We start from the raw sequence: 22,654 nt of genomic DNA, 5'->3' as shown, positions 1-22,654 counted from the left end.
TTTATACCATTATATTGGAGACGTTGGTTGGTTCTGGTGTTTGCAATATTCTCATTAAGAAAACACCTTTCTCAATCCTGCCCTGCCGTGCCAAGATTTTGAAATGGTTACAGATGTTGTGGGAGGTTTGACATGTGGTAACGATCCTGTTTCGTGTCTTGGTGAATGGCTGGTCATGTTTTATCAGCTCCATTTTCTTTCTTAACAATTTTATGTCTTGTTTTGCTGAGCATTCGCATGGATGGTACGAGGTGAAGAATGTAGGGAAGGAGCTAAAGGCTTTGCTTTAATGTTAGGGCAGCTTAAGTGTGAGGGAGACACCGGGCAGCTTCAGATGCCATTTTCCTTTCTTCCAGAGATCAGAATGCAGCAGCGACTTGCCCCTCTCTGCAGGCCTGCGGGTGCTGGGCTGTGGAAGGGGGGCCAAAGGTTTTACCAAAGACAAGGGTCTCAGGGATGGCTTTAAGAAGGTGCAGAAGGAGCGGGGGATATGTGAGTGTGGTCTGAAGGCTAGTTGGTAGGAGGGGCTGGGGGAGGAGCACAGAGACAGAAGTGGGGTAGATGATAGTTGGTTTATTATTATCACATGTACCAAGATACAGTGAAATGCTTTTGTTTGCATTCCATCCAAACAAAGCATTCCATACATATATGTACATCAAGGCAATAGAAAAGACAAAAAAAAAACAGAATGCAGAATATAATTTTACAGAGAAAACTGAGCACAGGTCTACAAATAAGGTACAGGGCAATGATGAGGTAGACTGAGAGCTCAAGAGTTAATTTTTAATCATACAAGTGTCTTATTACAGTGGGATAGAAACCATCCCGTAAGCCTGGTAGTACATGCTTCCAAGCCTTTGCATCTTCTGCCTGATGGGAGAAGGGGAGAAAGAATAACTGGAGTGGGAGGGATCCTGGATTGTGTTGGCTGCTTTCCTGAGGCAGTAGGCTATTTAGGCAGACCAATTTTACAGGAGCAGCCCCTAGAAAGGATTGCCAGGACTGCTGAGAGGATCATCTCTTCCACCTGTGAGAGATATTTATCAGAAGGGCTGCATACACAGGGCCGTTAGCATTGTCAGTGATCCCTCCCATCTATCCAACAATTCTTTGACCCCCTATCATCAGGCAGGAGGTACCATAACATTAGGACAAGAACCGTTAGGATGGCAAACAGCTTCTTCCCTCAGGCTGTAACACTACTAAAATCCCTGCCACCACCCAGATCTCATCACGTATGAAGCACCAGCAGCATTATACTGTTTACTTTTTAACCTGTATTGTATGAACCACTTATTACATGTTAACCTATTTGTGGTAATATTACTTTATGTGTTATGTGTGTGAGTTATATCCACTGGGATGTGCACCTTGGTCCAGGGGAACGTTCTCTCATTTGATGGGTTACATGTGTACGATTGAATGACAATGAAATTAAACTTGAACTTGAGTAAGAACAAGAAAATTAAGTGGAGCAGTAAGGATTTTGAGGTCCTGGGAGCAAGTATGATTTATCATTCAAGACACCAGCAAATTTAGGGTGGTGGAAGACCAGAATGGAAAGAATTGGATTTGTCAGAATAGGCAGATCTTTGAACTATAGGGGAGTCAAAGACATGAGGATTAGGTGAGAAAGTTGAACTGAAGCCCAGATCAGAATGAATGGCAGGACAGCTCAAGGAACTCTATGGTTTGGTCCTACACGAGATGAGATATTCCTCATTCTGAAATTTCCCCTCTTCCTCTCAACCTTTCTGCATCCATTCCTTTTTAAGACCTCCCCTAAAACAAGACTTACTTGATCAATAAAAATGGGGAGGAGCGGTTGGCAGCTAGGGCAGAGGTCGGAGGTGTTACAGAGGAATAAGTGGGAGGTCTTTGTTTTAAGCTATATTGTACCATGTTGGAAAGTACACAAATGATTACAAGACAACTCCACTTGACATGATGGTTTGTAGAGGAAAGGTGTGAGGTGGGGGGGGGGGGGTGGTTGGATTGTGGGATCCATGCAGTAGAGTTAGCCTTTGTGACTAACAGGCCTTCCTAGAATATAACAGGAAGAAATCAATACTCTCCTCTGTCTAGTTCTGAATTCATCCATTAACTAACACCATAAACCAAAAGAAACACATCTACCTAGTCAAATGAATAATGGCTGCTGTGTTTACCTACCCAACTACAATTGCTCATCATTCAATGTTGACCACTTCTTGAGATGTTTGCCATTCACAACACAATCCTAGAACTTTCAGACGTTATTGAGCTTTGGATGAAAGACTTGTGTCAGACTTTGCCATTCTGTCCAGCTGCTTCACAACTCTAGCGACCTGGGATTAATCGCAAACTTCAACACTGTGTGGAGTTAACATGTTCTTGCTCTGACCACATGGGTTTCCTCTGAGTTACTGCAAAACTTGGCCGTTTTAATTTACCACAGCAAATTGCCCCCCACCTCAGTGTGCAAAGGAATAGTCAAATCTCAGGGGAGTTGTTCAGAAGGTGGGGAGAATTAAGTAGGATTAGTGTAGATGGGTGCACGATGATCAGTGTAGACTCAACGGGCTGCAAATCCTGTTTCTGTGCAGCATGATCTACAACTCTAACCTATCCACTAACCTTGGAGAGTACAGCTGTGCGCATTATCACAGCATAGCTCCTGCATTACCACTTCTCAGAAAACCTTTTACCTACAAGGTAGCAATGTGACCAGGAGAGTCTTTGGGAGCTTATTCCATGCAGCTAATTAGTGGGCTGGTCCTATGCGACCCCGGTGTAATTTTTTGACGGTTTGGTTAACACCAGCACAGTGGTAAGAGCTGGCACAGAAGCATGATCTTGACAGCCCTCTGCTCAGAGCACGGTACAGATTGTAGGGTGGAAATCTAGAAGCACACCTTCCAATCCAGCCTGGCAGAGAGTGGCCACCAACTTCAGTGAGGCTGATGCACAGGCTAAAGAACAGCAAACAAAATGCTTGAGGAACTCGATGGGTCACGCAGCATCTGTGGAGGGAAAAGGACAGCTGATACTTTGGGCTGAGATCCGTCATCTAGGTTTACTTCTGCTTCTATCCACAGATGCTTCCTGACCCACTCAGTTCCTCCAGCATCTCATCTGTTGCTCCAGATCCCTGAATATGCAGTCTCTTGTATCATCACAGGATAAGGAGTTGGCTACTTAGGACCGTGGTGTGAATCTTTGGAATTTTTGACCCCAGAGGTTTGTGGATTCCTTAAGTCCTGCACTTCAATTTTTTTTTCTCCTCTAGAAATTTCAGATTTTATTTATCTCCTCAGATTCATCTATTTGACAAAAAGAATCTTCCGTTCTTCAATAAAAACCTAGACTAGTGTTGACATTGTTCCCATTCATCCCTTGTGACCTCTACCTTATCACAGGCCTTCTGCTCTTTATATCCTAAAATTTGCATCACTTCTAACTTAAAATGCCATTAACCTGAACTATAACTCTCATTTTCTCTCCATTGATGCTGTCTCATCTGCTGGGTAATTGTGTGTTTAATTCTGCTTCTTGTTCTCTTGCTCTACAAAGTATTTTCGATTGTTATTATTTTAAGCTTTTCATCACTACAATTTCCAGCAAATTTATGCAGCACAGTCCTTCCAGAAATGAACCATATTGCTTTCATCAACTGCAAACCAGCAGGCGAGAACTTCTAAAGGCAAGCACTTGTCTGGATGGACAGATGCCTTATTATTGCTAGAGGTACATCTAGCCAGAGGAATCAGGGAAGAATCTTTTCAAAAGCTCTGTCTTGCTTGAGTAATCTTACAGAACTTATTGAAAGAAATAACAGAATCCATTACATAGATTCAAAGAGTAAGGAAAGAAACCATTTGGCCTTTGGTGCCTAGTAGTTCTTTGAAAGAGCCATTCAGTTGGCCTTCTTGCTGTACCCCTAGTTCTTCTTCTTAAAGCACTTAACCAATTCTGTTTGAAAGGTAGAGTTTAAGTGGCTTCAAACTTTTCTCAGGCAGAGTTTTCTGGATCATAACATTATGTTGAAAAATGTCCATCTAATTTAGGGTCATAGAGCACAGAAACTCTCCCCCTGCCACTTCCATGAAAATTATCACTTGCCCATCAACATTAATCCCATTTAAGCACTTATTGAGCACATTGATACAATCATGAAGAAGGCACACCAGCTTCATTAGGAGCTTGAGATTCAGTATGTCACAAAGATTTTCAAATTACTATAGTTATACAGTAGAGAGAATTCTGACAGATTGCATCACAACCTGGTATGGAATCTCAACACTCAGGATCATAAGAGGCAGCAGAGAGTTGTAGGTTCAGCAGCTCCATCACAGGCACAACCCTCCCTTCCAACGAGGGCATCTTCCTGAGGCACCACATGTATCACTAAGACCCTCAACATCCAGGACATGCCTTCTTCTCATTACTACCATCTGGGAGGAGGTACAGGAGCATGAAGACACACACTCAATGATTCAGAAACAGCTTCTTCCCCTCTGCCTTAAAATTTCTGAATGATACATAAACCCATGAAAACTAACTTGTCATTCCCCTTTTTTTGCACTATTCAGTTAATCTTGGACAACTCTGCTGTGGGGAAATGGTTATTACTACCTACCCTGTTTGCCCCTCATAATTTTGTGCACCTCAATTATGTCCCCCTTTAGCCACTTCTGCTGCAAGCTTATCCAGATTCTCCGACACTGTTTCTTCTAAGCTGCTTGGGTGTGCAGCCGCAGAATAAACTGAAATGCTCCTGCGCATATAGCCTTTGTTGCCATGCAGCTAGAATTTTCTTTTATATAATTTAATATAATTTTGAAATTATGCTAATTTTGAAAACTACGTTAATATAATTATGAAATACCCTGTAATAATTATGTGTTAATGTAAATAATTCTTGTTTACTAAATAATAAATGTATCACATCCTTTACTTTGAAATATATTCAATATAAATACATTGTCAGTGTTTCAAGTTAAAACTGTTACAATTGTAACAATACACCTAGAATCGAAATTGGTAGCTCATTGACAATAAACCACCAGCCTACTAAATGCCAATGCCCTCTAGTCAAAACATTTTACTTTTACCATTGCGCCAGTCAGTTCTTTTGACTGCTTGCATCATTTACTTATGTTGTGAGTTGTGATTTGTGTTTGCTTGATGTGCATATTGCAAAAAATAGCATATAAAGTACCGCACATGTAAAAATTTCCTGCTCAATGCAATGGTTGGGCTGTACAGCTATGAAAAAGATTAGAGGGAATGTTGCTCTCCTTGTAAGTAAAGTGTCTTATCCCATACAACACTTCGTGAATCTCTTCTGCACCTCTCCAGTGCAATAATTTCCTTCCTACGCAATAAACAAAACATTGGAAGAACTCAGCAAGTCAGGCAGCAATGATGGAGGGAAATGGACAGCGGACATATTGGGTCAAAACCATTCACCTCCACTTCCTCCCTATTATGTGTATTTTGTTGCTGTTCCAAAGCAGAGTGAAGATGATTTAGTAATTCCCTTGTCAATGAAGTCTGTTCAATCCCTCGCCCATTATGAAAGCAATTATGACATCTATTATAAGGGACTTCCCTCCAGTCACTTCAAAATTACGTTGCTTTTTTTCAGAAGATGCCGTACACCCTGTCATAAATTCTGTTTCCCCTGCTTATTTAAACAGACAATGCCAATTAATGAAGGGTCCTGATGAAGGATCTCGGCCTGAAGCATCAACTGTTTACTCTTTTCCATAGATGCTGCCTGTCCTGCTGAGTCACTCCAACATTTTGTATGCGTTGCTCGGATTTCCAGCATTGGCAGAATTCCGCATCTTTGATGCCAATTAAATGACTGCCTACAATGAGCCCCAATATGCCGACCATCATATTTTCAACAGAGAAGCTAAAATCCCCTCGCATCCTCATTAATTATTTTTGGTTAATTAAATTCAATTAAATTTGATTATCACCCCTCAATCCCAGGATAAATAGGTTTTTCCTTAATTACTTAATCCAAAAATCTTGAATAAGTATTTCAAATCAAACTTCTGCCTTTTTATACAGCCAATGGGAACCTGATTGCCTTCAGAGTCCACCATTTTGGACTGAGACAGATCGGCAAGCCAAGATGATAAAAGCACTGACAAGAGAAAATCTGCAGATGCTGGAAATCCAAGCAACCCACACAAATGGTGGAGGAACTCAGCAGGCCCGGCAGTATCAATGGAAAAAAGCACAGTCGATGTTTTCGGCCGAGACCCTTCATCAGAACTTGAGGAAAATAGATGAGGCGTCAGAGTTGGATGGTGGGGGAGGAGAGAGAGGAACACAAGGTGAGAGGTGAAGAAGAGGGGGAGGGAAGAAGCAAAGGGCTGGGAAGTTGATTGGTGAAAGAGACACAGGGTTGGAGAAGTGGGAGGCCGACAGGAGAGAACTCAAGGCCATGGAAGAAAGAAAAGGGGTAAATACCACCAGAGGGAGGCGATGGGCAGGCAAGGAGATAAGGTGAGAGAGGGAAAAGAGGATAGGGGATGGTGAATTTGGGGGGGCTTTACCGCAAGTTCGAGAAATCGATGTTCATGCCAACAGGTTGGAGGCTACCCAGATGTAATATAAGGCATTGTCCTCCAACTTGAGTATCACCTCTTCAGCAAGGTAGAGGAGGCAATGGATTGACATATTGGAATCTGAATGGGAAGTGGAATGGGTGCCCACTGGGAGATTCCACTTCTTCTGGCGGATGGAGTGTAGGTGCTCCGCGAAACAGGCTCCCAATCTACGTCAGATCTCACCAATATACAGAAGGCCGCACTGGGAGCACCGAACACAGTATATGAACCAAACAGACTCACAGGTGAAGTGTTACCTCACCTGGAAGGACTGTCTAGGACCCTGAATGGTAGTGAGGGAGGAGGTGTAGGGGCAGGTGTAGCACTTGTTCCGATTGCAAGGATAAGTGCCAGGAGATAAAAGCACTGTCCTTTTTCCTTAAAGTATATTAAAGAATGATTGAGTTGTTGTACCCATTATTTATATGTAGAAACAGGACCTTCTCCCTAATCCTCCATGCCTACTGTGTTGCCCAGTGAAATTGTCCTATCTGCCTGCATTTGACCCATAGCCCTTTATACAATTCATATCCATATCCTTATCTAGATAGTCTTTAATTATTGCTCATATGCCCACCTCAACTATTTCTGACAGCTGTTGCAAATACGCACCTCGCTTTGCATGAAGAAGTTGCCCCTAATGTCCCTTTTAAATCTTCCGCCTAACCCTATGCTATTTGTTTTTAGCACCTTTCCCCGTGGGAAAAAGACTATGTACTTTCACTTTGTCTATGCCCTCATATACCTCTATAAGGTAACCCTTCAATTTCCTGTGTTCCAGGGTAGCAGGATTCAAACTCAGGATGCCTGGACCACTGAGGGGTCACTGAACTAATAGTTCGTCCTGATTAAGATGCAGAATGGGGTGTAAAAAGTTGTGATATAAAGATCATCATTTTACAAACTCTGGAAGATATGCTCCATCCATAACATTCCTGGACAACCTCACCTCTCCAACCATCATTCCCAGCCACCACCAGGACCACATTCCCACTTCCTACCTTCTTCTTGCTGCAGTAAATCTGCCATTTCTTCTCCGTTGGCAAAGCAAACATAGCATCTCGATTCTTGTCAGTGAGATCCAATTCATCCTGGAAACAAGAGCAGACAAAGGAATCAACCATCTTGGTGGACAGAGAGTTGTTTTCTCCGAGGTATCACAACACGATTTGACTCAAAAAAATTTACCTGGGGTCTCGGTACTTTACAGCGACTCCCTCACTTTCCCAAGACACTTTGGAAATGGGAAATGATCAAAGTGGTCGCCATCAGACAATAGAACATTTTCAAAAAGACCGACCCTTGGCTTTGCAAAGCAGGCTCCAACCGGCTCACATGCATTATTTTGTAGCTTTTGAATCATTTTTTTCTGAAATTTTGCTTGTGAAATTAAGGAATGGCCACCCTCGAGAGAGAAGGTTGGTCTTTATGTCAAAAAAAACCAAAATTGATGTGCACTTAAGTGGTGTTACTTGTACATGCAGTTGCAGTTATAACAGGTTCATCACACCTACAGTAGTGAAAGGTTTTGGTTTCGCTTTGGGGCTGTAACTGTCCCATTGCTGTTGGTGACCAAACGTTTCATGGGTGTATTATTTAACAGAGAAACACGAGAGACATCGATGCAGTGTACTGATCTGATAGGAAAATAAATGTAGAGAGAGTCAACCTGACTGTATTGTATATCTTGTGAAAAAATTTTCAGAATGAAGTATAACTTTTAAATGAGAAAAAGAGATGCATGCTACGTCTGATGTGTGCACCCACTAACTAGAGAGTGACCAGTGGTTTTAGTGGACTAACAGGTGGGTATGGTACAACAGGCTAGAGTTCTTAAAAAAATTCCAAGGAAAATATTCATGGGGATGTTGCCTGAACCAGAGAGCTTGAGTTCAAAGAGATTGGATAGAATGGGACTTTTCCCCTGGTGTGTAGGAGGTTGGGGGTGACCTTATTAAATCATAAGGGAAGTAGATAAGGTGGATGGGCACAGTTTGTTTTTCCCCAGGGTAGGGGAGTCTAAAATGAGAGTGACTATGTTAAGGTGAGTTTGGAAAGGTTTAAAGGGGACCCGAGGGACAATTTTTCAGACAGAAAGTGGTGGGTATGTGGAATGATTTGCTCGAGGACATGTTAGAGGCTGGTACAATTACTATATTTTAAAGACAATTGGACAGGTATGTGGATAGGAAAACTTTGAAGGGATATGAGCCAGGTGGATGGGACTAGCTCAGATGTGCAATTTGATTGGAATGGGAGGGTGGGGCCAAAATGCCTGTTTCTGTGCTGTGTAGCTATATGATCTAAACACTAGGACCCCAGTAATTCACTCCTGATCTCCTAATCGACCTTGTTGGGGCTCTTGCATATTTTCATTCATCGTTTACCTAGCTCATTCCATAAATGCAGCTTCCTCCAGGTGAAAAGCTCGCCCCTCTGGTTCCTATTAAATATCTCCCCTTTCACCTGAAAATTATACCCTCTAGCTTTTGATTCCCAAACTCCAGGGGAAAAAAGACTGCATTCACCCTATGTATATCTCATCATTTTATATACCTCTATAAGATCACTCCCATTCTCCTATGCTCCAGTGGAAACAGTCCTAACCCTGTTTAACCTTTCTCTCCCTAACTCACTCCCTTAAGTCTCAGAAACATCCCCATAAATTTCCTCTGCAGTCTTTCCAGATTAATAGTGCCGTTTCTATAGCAGAGTGACAAAACAGAACACAATATTCCAAATATGGTTTCACTAACATTTTGTACACCTGCAACATAACATTCCAATATCTATATCCAATGAGCTGACTGATGAAGGCCTTCAACATCTGGTTTATCTGCAAATGTGCGGAGAATATTTTTACTTAGTTTTACTTTTTAGGTGAAAAGTCTGACTAAACTACAACAATATCATTACAGCCTCAACAACACCCTCTCCACCAATCATTGGTGGTCCATCTCCCCCACCCCACCCGCCCCATGGCCACCATGAAGGAGATCTTAGCTTAGGAACCACTTAGTCAAACCAAAGCATAACAAGCTATGAAATGAGTCAATATGACCACGCATCATTTTATTTTCTTGCCCCATATTTTAATGATCATACAATCAAAATAAAACAAAATATATATATTTTAAATGCCCTTACAGACAAATGATCTCCCAGATTACCTGCTGCAATATCCAAACGATTAATCATTAATTTCTGGTGACTCCAGGGAATATTTGAAAGCTTGTAAGGATTACACTTGCCTGGTTTGCTTGCAGCCATCTCCGGCAGGTTAATGGGAAAGCAGAGGGAGTTGTGTAGGATTAGTGTAAATAGGATTAGTTTGATGATCGGCATGGACTCGGTGGGCCGAAGAGCCTGTTTCTGACTCCATAATGATGACACCCCCTTTGAAAGCAAGTTCCACATTTCCACCAATTTGGGGGAAAAGATTTCTGAATTACATACTGCAGTTTTTTAGTGGCTGTCTTATATTGTTTGGTTATATTTTACCCTCAGGTAGAAATGTTGTCTTTGCACCCAATCAATAAAAGCTATTCATTGTTTTATATACCTCAAACAAATCACTCCTTAACCTTCTTTTCTGTAGAAAAAGCGGACTCATCCTGTCCATCCTTCCTTGAATATGCGCACTCAACATTTCAGATATTGGAAATCTGCTTATTATAACAAGGCAAACCATGCACAATTTCCTAAGTTTGCTTTAACCAATGTTTTACGTAGATTTAGCATGGTTTGTTTTCAATTTTATCTGTCCAGAAATAACAATTCACTTGTTATTTTACCTCTGCGTAAGATGTGGCTTAAGTTCCAGTATCTGGAAGGATCTCAGTCCTAAATGTTGACTGTATTTTTTTCTCCATAGATGCGGCCTCCTGAGTTCCTCTAGCATTTTGTGTGTGTTCCCTGTATCCCAAGGTCTTTTTGATCTACTAACGCATCAGGGCTTCTCTATTCTTCCTACCTTCTTGCCAAACGTGGCGCTGCTTTACAATGCGAGATTACTAGGAGGGAGGAGAAGATGGCGGAGTCACGCAGCATGCGTGGCCATTCCGAATGAATATCGTATGTGTAACTAGGGGGCCATGCATGATCCAGATTTGATGAAGACAGCCGTGAGAAGCACGGAGGAACAGCTGGAGTAACTTCTGAAATGCCTGCTTCGCTGCCGCTGCTACTGTGCAATCAAGAATCTCCAGAGACGAAGGCCCCAAATTCTCGGCTTTGCCTGTTGCCTGGGTCAGGGTCGAAGCGCTCGGCAGAGATGGTGCTCGGTGCTCAGTGCCAGAGAGCTGGCCGGAGGCTCGGAGTTTTCGGACGGACTCGGAGTCGGACTGTGGTCAGATGCTTCCAGGATGCTGCATCGGCAAGTTTGCGGCGCTGGAGGTTCATCGTCTGCGTGAGATGATGGGACTTTCAAGAGACTTTAGATTTTTTACTGTGCCCATGGTCTGTTCTTATCAAATTACGGTATTGCTTGTTGTAACTATATGTTATAATTAAATGGTTTTTGTCAGTCTTTCAGTCAGTTTGTCATGTGTTTTTGTGATATCATTCTGGAAAAACATTGTATCATTTCTTAATGCATGCATTACTAAATAACAATAAAAAAGGACTGTGTGTCCTCATAATCTAATCTAATACTTCCATGCCTGTGACACAGAGTGGGATAATTCTCCAACATGAACCAGGAGCAATCCGCTGGCTTTACCTCAGACTCTGCTCGTGAATGAATTCCATCAGCCACATTCTGCGGGGGAGGCTAAAAATTCACTTTGTGGTGTGAGGGTCAAATCACTGGGAGATGGTAAACACCAAAGCAATACCAGCATTACAATTTGCACCTATACAGACCTGAACATTAAAAAACTACTTCAGACATTGGAAATCTAAAATAAAAACAGAAGAAGCTTGATCACAAGGGGCGTAGATGGGGTCAATTCACACAATTTTTTTCACAGTTGGAGAAACAAGAACTGGAAAGCAAAGGATTAAGGTGAGAGGGAGAGATTTAGTAGAAATCGAAAGAGCAGATTTTTCACTAAGAGGGTGGTCAGTATATGGAATGAACTGCCAGAGAAAGTGGTTGAGGCATGTACATTAACAACATTTCAAAGGTACTCCGATAGGTACATGGATAGGAAAGGAGTAGAGGGAAAAGGGCTAAATGTAGAACTAGTTTAGATAGGAAACTTGGCCTTTTCCTGTCCTGTATGACTCTATAATTCTGCTGCACACACTCAGCAGATCAGGCAGCATCTCTGGAGAGAGAACAAGTCAGACTGAAGATCTTTCATCAAAACTCGCATACTTTTATGATGAAGGGTTTTGACATGAAACATTAACTCTACTTCTCCTACGACAGAAGTGGCCTGACCTGCTGAGGTTTTCCAACAGTTTCTGTTTTTATTACAAATAGACTGATTTCTTGAGTGCTGATTTCACCTGCTATATATCCTTATGAGTGGTGCACAGGGCAGAGGAGGAAAGTACCATGTTTTTGGGTGGTCTGAATAGTGAAGTGCTTAAATTCAATGAATTATAGAACCATAGAACACTACAGCACAGAAAACAGGTCATTCGGCCCTTCTAGTCTGTGCCGAAACTTTATTCCGCTAGTCCCATTAACCTGCACCCAGTCCATAACCCTCCAGACCTCTCCTATCCATGTATCTATCTAATTTATTCTTAAAACTTAAGAGTGAGCCCGCATTTACCACGTCAGATGGCAGCTCGTTTCCCCCTAAACCTTTCCCCTTTCACCCTAAAGCCATGTCCTCTTGTATTTATCTTTCCCCCCTCATTCTTCTACGCTCCAAAAAATAAAGTCCTAACCTGTTCAATCTTTCCCTGTAACTCAACTCCTGAAGACCCGGCAACGTCCTAGTAAATCTCTGCACTCTTTCAATCTTACTGATATCCTTCCTATAGTTAGGTGACCAAAACTGCACACAATACTCCAAATTTGGCCTCACCAATGTCTTATGCAACCTCACCATAACATCCCAACTCCTATACTCAATACTTTGATTTATGAATGCCAGGATGCCAAAAGCCTTCTTTACAACCCTGTCTACCTGTGACGCCACTTTGAGGGAATTATGCATCTGAACTCCCAGATCCCTTTGTTCCTCCTCACTCAATCCATTTAACAGGAAGTACCTATGGAAAAGGCTTAAAGCCAAGCACTGAGAAAACCTTTTGTTGAAATTCATAGCTTCCTTCAAGCTATAATTAATACATTTCCCTAAAAATATAAATATATATCTACAGTATGTCCTTTGGATTGGGTGTGAAGTTGTTATTTTTCTTGTAGCTTTCCAATACTTGCTTTCATTTTCATATAATCATCTATATGCATGTAATTGTTCAGTGAATCTTCCAATAGTGATATAGTTTCTTCTGTATTTTTAGACACTACTTAGTTTTCAGTAGCAGGTGACACACCACTTCACTTCAGCTATTTTATAGGTTAATAATTAACACTGGAATTTGCTGTTATCTCAAATCTTGTACAAGAGGACCACAGCTACTTTTAGTTTGGTCTTTTTTTTCTCAATGCTTAATGAAATGGCCTTAAGCAACAAGTTTTATGCCCCATTTTTGACTTCTGAAGAACCTTTGGATCACAAAAGCATTTGGATCCAACAGTTCTCTGTGTAAGAAATTAAGCTTTTTACAACACAGCCTGCCCTTGTAACCCCTTCCCTAGCAAACCTTATTAACTTGACATAAAATATCAAACAATACTACTGAATAGTTCCAATAATGTGAAACTCAACATAAGCTATACGAAAAGAAATCCAACTTAGAAATTCCAAATGGTAATCTGATTCATTCACTGAGGTATTAAATTATTCAGATCCATGATGTGAGTAATGGCACATGACTATCAGGGAATTTTAATGCTTCCTAACCAACACAAAAATCAATTACATAAGATGGAGTCAGTCAATACAAAAACAGGCCCTTTGGCCCATTGAGTCCATGCTGACTATCTAGTTCTGTCTGTGTGGAGATTTTGCCTTCAGTGACCACGTGGGTATCTTTGCACATTCCAGAGTTGAATGGACTGGTGGGTTAATTAACAGCTGTAAATTGCCCCCGGTGAACATGACCGGTAGGAGAATCAGTGAAGAGTTGCTGGGTGTGTGAGAGAGGGAGATTAGGTTATGGAGAAATATGTAAGGGAATTAGACCAGTGGTTTGAGAGCTGGCATAATATATCAGAAGGCTATGGGGTTTTTGCTTCATGGCAGGACCCTGAGCTGATTCCTCCCAGTGTGGTGCTGACAAAGTTCTGCATTTTTACATGAGGGAGGAGAATATAAATATATTTTACTGAAAAAAGTAATCTTTTTCAACAAAAATAGGACCACCTGGCCACTAGCACATTACTGTTTGTGGGAGCTGCCTTATTTCTCAAAATTACAACAGCTGTTTCACTTTGAAAGTACACCACTGGCCATAAAGTATTCCTGCAACAAATGCAAAGATGGAGTGTTTTGTTACTGATGAAAGGTTTTGTTTTTCGGAAAGACCTACATTTCCTTGCATAAAAAACACCTAAAGTTAAGGCAAGCAAGTTGAAAAGCAAACAAAATGATATCCTTCATTACAAGATGATTTAAGTTCAAGAGTAGGGACATCTTGTTTCAATTATATGCAGCCCTGGTGAGAGTGCATCTGAAATATTATGTACCGACCTGCCCTCCCTACTCCACTTGTAATAGAGGGAGTGCAATGAAGGTTCTGTAGACTTATTCCAGGGATGGTTGACTTGTTGATTGATGAAAGGTTCAATATTCTGGATCTCCACTCTCTTGAGATTAAAAGAATGAGAGGTGATCTCATTGAAACATACAAAACTCTTAGATGGTGAATGCAGGGGTGACATTTCCCCAGACGATGTGTCTAGAACCAGAGGTCTCAGTCTCAGGCCATTTGGGATTAGGTGAAAGAAGGTTCTTCACTCAGAGGCTATCAAAGAGGTTCAGGAAATTTTCTTGCTGAGTAAATTCAGGATCGAATAATTTGGACATTAAGGAAATCAAGAATACAATGTTCATCCAGGTAAATGGTAAGGAAGTTCACAGACAAACTCAATGATAGCTTTTATTTTTTAGGGAGACACAAGAGACTGCAGATTCTGAAATCTGGAGTGACACTCAGAAACGGGAGGAACTCAGCGAGTCAGGCAGCTTTTATGGAAGAAAATATACAGGGGATATTTCAGATCAAGATCTTTCATTGGGACCTAAAGTTAGATGGGAGATAGTCATATTTTTCTCCTACCTTTCTTCTTTCCATCTCTTTATACCAGCTATTGACCATCAGTCTTTCAATACAGATGAAGGATTTTGACCAGAGTGCTTCATGCCTCTGGGCCAGTATTCAATTGGGTTCAGACGGATGTAGGGGATCACATTGAAAGCTACCGAATATTGAAAGGCCTAGATGGAATGGACTTGAAGAGAATGCTTCTATTAGTAGAAGAGTCCAGAATTGGAAAGCACAGCCACAAGATTAGAGGGAATTCCTTTAAAACTGAGATGAGGAGAACTTTTATCAGCCAGAGGGTGGTGAATCTATGGAGTTCCTTGCCATACAGCAGGGGTTCCCAACCTTTTTTCAGGCCATGGACCAATGCCCCAGGTTGGGAAGCCCTAACATAGATGGTTGAGGGGACCAAGTTGTTGGGTGTATTTATGGCAGTTATTAATAGGTTCTTGATTGGTTTAAGGAATTGTGAGAGACAGGAGAAGGCAGGAGAAAGTCTGGTTGAATCTTGCTCCTATATCTTATGGTTTTACAATAATAGATTCATACTGCACAGAAACAGGCCCTTCAGCCCACCAAGTCAATTCCAGCCGTCCAATACTAGCTCTTGATGCAGAGTCTTCAATGCCTTTGTGATGCATGTGCTTGTCCGAATATAGATAGTACCTACCTCCGCCTCTCAGGCAGCATGTTCCTGATTGGTACCAAGCTCTGGAAAATATTTCCTCCTCTGAATCCCTCAAAACCACTTAACCTATGCCCTCTCTTATTATACACCTCTGCTATGGGATTAAAAAATAGTTTATTTCTATCTCTTCTATCTAGATATCTCACGATGTTGTATTCCTCTATTAGGTCCCCTTAGTGTCCTCTTCTCTAAAAAAGCAAACACAACCCTTTTAGGAAGAGTGTTCCCAATGGCTGGGGGTGTTTGGGGGGGGGTGAGTCCAGTACAAGAGGGCAGGATCTATGAATCATTCAAAACTGAGATGATAAGAAATCTCTTTTCCAAAAGTCTGATCTACAGAAAGTGATTCAAACTAAATCATTAAGTGTATTTATGAAGGAGTCAGATATTGTCTGTAGGGCTTGTGAGATCATTGGATATAGGGAGAAAGCTGAAACAGGTACCAAATTTGGCCTTGGAGTACAGGTGCATAGGTCCCCAAAGTGGAAAGGCATAGGTAGGGAGAGCGTTGAAAATATCTGGCATGCTTCCTTCACCAGTAAGGGCACTGGGTACAAGAATTACAGATGTATGATAGGTTGGTGTGACTACACTTAGAATATCGTGTGCAGACTGGTTGCATGGATATTTGGATATTATTAAGCTGGAAAGTGCACAAGAAAGGTTCATGAAAATGTTTCCAGGACTGGAGAGTTTGAGCTACAAGGAAAGGAAGTGTTTTTCCCGAGAGTGTAGGAGGCTGAGGGGATGACCTTCTGGAGGTTTATAAAGTCATGAGTGGCACAGATAAGATGAATGATCGCAATCTTTTCCCAGGGTAGGGGAGTGAGTCTAAAACTAGAGGGCGTAGATTTAGAGTGGGGGGGGTGTTATAAAAGACATCTTTTTCACACAGAGGGTGGTGGGTATATAAAATGAGGGCCAAAGTAAGTGGTAGGGGCAGGTACCATTAAAAGTTGTAAAGAAACTTTAAGGCAAGGTTTAGAGTGATATTAGCCAAATGCAGGCAAATGGGATCAGCTTGGGAGAAATTTTGGTCAACATGGATGAGGTGGAACAATGAGTCTGTTTCTGTGCTGTATAACTCCATGAACAGACGAATAAGCCTGAGGATTAATTGGCCTACTCCTGCTCCTATTTTCCATATTTCTATCTGCACCACAGCAATCTGTTGTCATACCCAAATATCTTCACTTGACCAGGCAGCAATTGTCTTAAATGTATTTAATGGGTCATGGATGTGTTGCCAAAGCTAGCTTTTTTTGCTTGTCCCTAATTGCCATCAGGGAGGTGGCAGCAGACCACTACAGAGAGATAGCAGTTCAAAACCGCTAAGTAGTAGAACTTGGCTTGTTCTCTTTGCCACTTGGACAACATGGATAGGGCCTTTTATTGAGGAAAATAGACAGTCAGTTGATATTTCTGGTTGGGTCCCTTGATCTGGACTGCTGAAATGTCTCAAACATCGATGGTATATTTTCTTGCATACATGCTGCCTGGCCCGTTGATTTCCTCCAACGTATTGCACGTTGCTCCAGATTCCAGAATCTGCAGGCTCTTGTGTATCCACGGTAGCCTTGTTCAAGTTGGGCCAGATACTATAGTCAGAGGAACAACCATTTCAATTGTGCTGTCTAAACACAGGCATTTCAGTGGGAAATTAAGTCACTACGTTGCTGTTTCTCAGAATACCAGGGTCAGACACCCTGTTTCTCTTTCAATTACGTTGCACTATAGTTGTAGAAGTAGACAGAGCCTCCGCTTCGCGTCATGTGTGAAGGAATGTGCTGCTGACAATCCAGTACTCCCTTTGTAGTGTACAGGAGTATTAACCAAGATTACGCATTCTGACTTGGCATGAACCCATATTGATCATTAAGCACAGCCGCTAATCAAGCAGACAGTGGGGAAGGGAGAATTACATCAATGCCCCTGACAGGCATTCATACCAGAACAGTCATCAACATCCAGCTCCCAAAGGCAGAGGGAGATCAAAACTGTTAAAAATAGAACAATTACTTGGGCCTCATGCAATGAATAAACAAGGATTGAATAGTAAATGATGACACAGCCAAGAGGCAGTATGATGGATTACTGTTGGTGCATTGAGGGCCCACACTGCAACGAAGACTGGCTCAGACTGCAGTGCCCGGCTCAACATGAACAAGGCCCCAATTGTGCTGCCTAAGTAGCAAAGAGAACAGGCCACTTAAAGTCATCAAGCTAACAGCCAAATGGAGGAAGTTACAGGAGTAGTCTGAACTACTTAACACACACAAAATGCTGGAGGAACTCAGCAGATCAGTCAGCATCCATGGAAATGAACAAACAGTTGAGGTTTCAGGCCAAGACCCCTTCTTCAGGACACTGTCAGGTACTGAAGAAGGGTCTCAAACTGAAACGTTGACCGTTTGTTCATTTCCATTGATGCTGCCTAACCTGCTGAGTTCCTCCAACATTTTGTGCATGTTGCTTTGGATTTCCAGCATCTGCAGTATGCTTCCTGTTTACAGTCTGAACTATGTAACTGTTTACACTTAGCTCTGTCCTGAAACACCAAAGGTTCTGAGGATGCCTATGTATGGGAGCTAGGGGGGAGGGATGTGGAGATGGGGAGTGGGACAGAGGTTTCTCCGTTGGCTATCGGTACCAGTAACAATAACTGCCATGTAACAGAGGAAGAGCTTCGTTTCTGAAGTAGCCAAGTCGTGTGGGTAAGGGAAGTTTAATTGTTTTGTACCCTTTTTGGTAAGCCAATTAAGTAGCTTTTCATTTGCTCATGTTTCCGACAGATGGAATCCTATAAACCAATCAGACGATTCTCCCGTGTTTCAAGAATACACAAGTCTGAAAGCTCACACTACCAGGTTCAAGAACAGATACTTCTTTTCAACCATTCAGTTCTTGAACCAACCTGACAGGCCCAAGTCACTAGTTTAGCAACACGATGGCAACTTTGATCATTTTGCACTACAATGCACTTTTTTGTTCAAGTTATGTTCTTTCTTGAGAAAATTGTCTGTAATTAATGCTTATGTTTTTCTTGTGAACTCTGATTATCTGATGTTACGTGCCCGTGAAGCCTCTGCAATAAGTTTTTCATTGCACCTGTGCATAGGACAATAAACTTAGCTTTGACTTTGACTATTCTGATGAGCAATAAAGGGGCTGGAATGATTTTTTTGTGAAGAACCTTGGAGACTGGAATGGTGACATAATCTAAGGAACAAGACATTGTGAGTAGGGAAGCTGCAGGGTTAATGTCCTCTGGAAAGGTGTGAATTGTAGGCAGAGTCCTTGCTGCATTCAGGTTCACATTGTGACAAAAGAGTAGAGGCTCCACAGTGGTTGAAGGCAGCTGGCAGAGTTTGTATACAGGTCCTGAAGGAAACAGGCAACAAAATTCCTGGCCACATTCTTGAGGGAATTATTAGAAATGAGAGCAGGGCTCAAAGACCATAAAGGAGATTAACACAATCTGAATTCAGTAGAAGATTCATGGTAAGGTCTGCACATTCTGTGTATTATATTCTAGCTCCAAGTCAGAATTACTCACTGATATTCGAAAGGGGCAAATGGGAAACGACCAGCTATTGGTGGTTGATAACTGATGCCAGATGCTGTGGTTTTACTGAGAGGATAATGGCAATCACTTCCATCAGGGCCAATTAAGGAGAAGGGGAAACCAGCTCATCACACAGGACTCGGGCAGCAGGGTGATGCAGCTAATCACGTACGCAAAGTTCAAAGTTCTCCCTTGACCTTGCATGCTACTTGTTTGCCTTCTGACCAATTTAGTTCCCTCTGGGTGCTCCAATTTGTCCAACATCCTAAAGGTAGTTTAATTGTCCATTGTAATCTGTTCCACAGTGAGTGGTAGAATCTGGGGACTGTTGACGAGAATGTGGGCAGAGTAAGGTTGGAAGCAATGTTGGATTAGTGTAAGCAAATGGTTGAGGGATAGTATAGACTTGTGGGCCAAAGGGCCTGTTTCCCTGCCTTTTCCTCAATGACTCAATATCTTAAAGGTACGTCATTTTCCCTTTAAGCAAACTACTTTTGAAATGGCTTAATGAACCTCAAATTGCACGATCTTCTGGAGGATTCGGCACTTTTACGTGGATGAGGGTTCATAGCGATAGCCAGAGGCAAGGAAGGAGTGTGGGACTCCAGCCAAGTGCAAAACACTGAGGGATGAGGCCACTTCTACCCAGCACTTCCTAGCAAATGTGCTGTTGCTGGATAACAAAATTGAGGACCTAAGGGCAAGGGTGCAGTATTGTAGGAAAATGAGGAATTGTTGTGTTCTGTGTTTTACCGAGACGTGGCTTACTCAGAGTACATCAAATATGCTGATCAGACTCGAAGGCTCCTCAGTACACAGGATGGACTGAGCTGCTGATTCTGAAAAGGTAAAAGATGGTGATGTGTGTTTCATGATAAACTCTCCGTGGTGCTCCAATGTGGTAGTTTTGTTGTGCCCATGTTCTTCTGAGCCTGACCACCTAATGATCAAATGCCGACCATCCTATTTACTAACAGAGTCCTCTTCCGTGATCCTGACTGCAGTTCGCGTACCACCAGCAGATGACTATAATCTAGCGCTTGAGACACTGCATGATGTCATCACCAAACAAGTAACAGTCTTCCTCGACACATTACATATCTTAGTCGGGGATTTCAATCAGGCTTGTTCAAAGAAATCTCTGTCCAATTACCATCAGCATACAATCTGTAGTACCAGAGGTCCTAACACACTAGACCACTGCTATATTAAGATTAGGAATGCCTACCATTCCATGCCCAGACCACACTTCAGGAAATCTGGCCACTTAGCTGTCCTTCTCCTAGATGCATACAGGTAGAGGCAAAGGAGCAAGGCACCAGAGATTAGGGAAACAAAGAGATGGTCCGGGGAGGCAGAGGAGCGGCTAAGGGATTGCTTCACGTTGGTGGACTGGGCCGTGTTCAAGGGCTCATATGTCGATCTGGATGAATACATCAAGGTCGTCATGGACATTATAAAAATAGTCATAAACAAGTGTGTCCCCACAAAATCATTCACAGTCTTTCCCAATTAGAAGCCCTGGATGAACCATGACATCCACAATCTGCTGAGGACCCCCGATCAGAGCCATTCAGGTCTGGCGACCAAGAAAGTTACAAGTGGTTCGGGTACAAACTCTAAAAAGCCATCTCACAGGTGAAATGGCATTTCCAGGCTAAACATGAATCAATGAAGGATGCACGATAGCTGTAGCAGGGCTTGAATGCTATCACCTCTCACAAAGTGAAATCACGCGACATAGATGACAACAGGGCTTCATTTTCAGATGAGCTCAACGCCATCTATGCTCACTTTGACCATCAAAACATGGAGGGACAATAGTAAGCTTCCACAGCCCCTGATGACCCTTATGATTTCAGTCTCTGAAGCCAGTGTGAGAGATTCCTTCAGGAGGGTGAACTCACAAAAAGCATCCTGCCAGATGGGGCCAAGTTAGAAAGACCTGTGCTGATCAACTGGCTGGAATGTTCCCTGAGATCTTTAACCTCTCGCTTCGGCAGTCTGCGGTACCCACCTGCTTCAGCAGGCTTCAATTATACCGGCGCCTAATAACAACATGGTAACCTGCCTCAATGATTACCATCCAGTAGTATTTATATCCATAGTGATAAAGTGTCTTGAGAGGTTGGTGATGAAACATATTAACTTCTGCCTGAGAAGCAACTTGAATCTGCTGCAGTTTGCCTACCAGCACAACAGGTCAACAGCAGATGCCATTTCATTGGCTCTTCACACAACCCTGGAATATCTGGACAGTAAAGATGCATACATCACAATGCTCTCTATCGACTACAGCTTGGCATTCAATGCAATCATCTATTCAAAACTAATCAATACAAATCGAGACCTTGGCTTCAATACCGCCTTTAGCAATGGTCCGCCTACAGTAAGCACCTGAAAGCCCTGGAACAATATCATCAAGGATCCTTCTGAAAGATTTTGAGGATCAGTTGGAAGGACAGATGCACTAACACCAGCACACTGGAGCAGGCTAACATGAACTGCATCTCCTCCATGATAAAGCAACACCAATTCCAATGGATGGGTCATATCATCCGGATGCCTAACTCACATCTCCCCAAACAGATCCTTTACTACCAGTCGAAGGAAGGCCAGCGAGCCCCTGGTGGGCTAAGAAAACATTTCAAAGATCACATCAAATTCAGCTTGAAGAAATTCAACATTACGTCTAAAGACTGGGAAGACGTTGCACTCAGTAGATACACCTGAAGGAAATCTGTTCAGGAGGGTGTTATGCTGCATTAGAGCAACAGCTGTGAAAGGAGACAATGAACAACCAAAAGACCCAGCCACTAACCACAGCCACCACTCACTCTTGTCCACACTGCATGAGAGTGTTAGGTCCCCGATCAGCTCTTTAGCCAGCTGTGGACTTATCAATAGACAATGCCTTAGGAGAACATCATACCCAACTCGAGTGATTACACTACAGCATGGATTCAGGCCTGCATTTGGCCATTAACCCTCTAAGCCCCATCCCACCATGTACCTATTCAAGTGCTCCTTAATGATACCATTGTATCTGCCTCAACTATTTCTTCTGGCAGCTTGTTCCATATACTCACCACCTCTCCTTGATAAAGTTAGCCCTCAAAACCCTTCTAAATCTTTCCCCTCTCAACCTAAGTCTATACCTTAATTTTTGGACTACCATCTACTTTATCTATGCCCCTCATAATCTGATAAGCATCCATGAGTTCATCCCTCATTCTCCTACATTACAAAGAATGCAGACCTAGCCTGTCCAACCTCTCCCTGTAACTCAAATCCTCTAGTCTTGGCATGTCCCTGTATATCTTTTCTGTACTCTTTCCACTTTGACCATATCTTTCCTACTAATAGGGTGACCAAAACTGTGCACACTAAATCCTGTCTACCTCTGACACCACTTCAAAGAACTACTCACTCGTACCCCTCTGTCCCTCTGCTTCATTGTGTTCCTTGGTTCCTGACCATTCACTGCACAGGTCCTTCACT

General features: G+C 42.4%; 1 protein-coding gene across 3 annotated transcripts in view; it reads right to left on the bottom strand.

Annotated features, from left to right (window-relative positions):
* daam2 (dishevelled associated activator of morphogenesis 2) overlaps nucleotides 1–22,654 on the bottom strand; it is a 397,811-nt gene that overhangs the window by 200,814 nt on the left and 174,343 nt on the right. For all 3 annotated transcript variants that reach the window (XM_063040647.1, XM_063040649.1, XM_063040648.1), the window contains exon 3: nucleotides 7,613–7,702. In XM_063040647.1, the coding sequence (XP_062896717.1) occupies nucleotides 7,613–7,702 (90 nt within the window). The remainder of the gene's footprint in view (nucleotides 1–7,612; nucleotides 7,703–22,654) is intronic.

The sequence above is a fragment of the Mobula hypostoma genome, chromosome 2 (assembly GCF_963921235.1).
Source record: "Mobula hypostoma chromosome 2, sMobHyp1.1, whole genome shotgun sequence".
NCBI classification, from domain to species: domain Eukaryota; kingdom Metazoa; phylum Chordata; class Chondrichthyes; order Myliobatiformes; family Myliobatidae; genus Mobula; species Mobula hypostoma.
The sequence above is the reverse complement of the archived record's forward strand: the minus strand, read 5'-3'. Positions and strand labels throughout refer to the sequence as shown.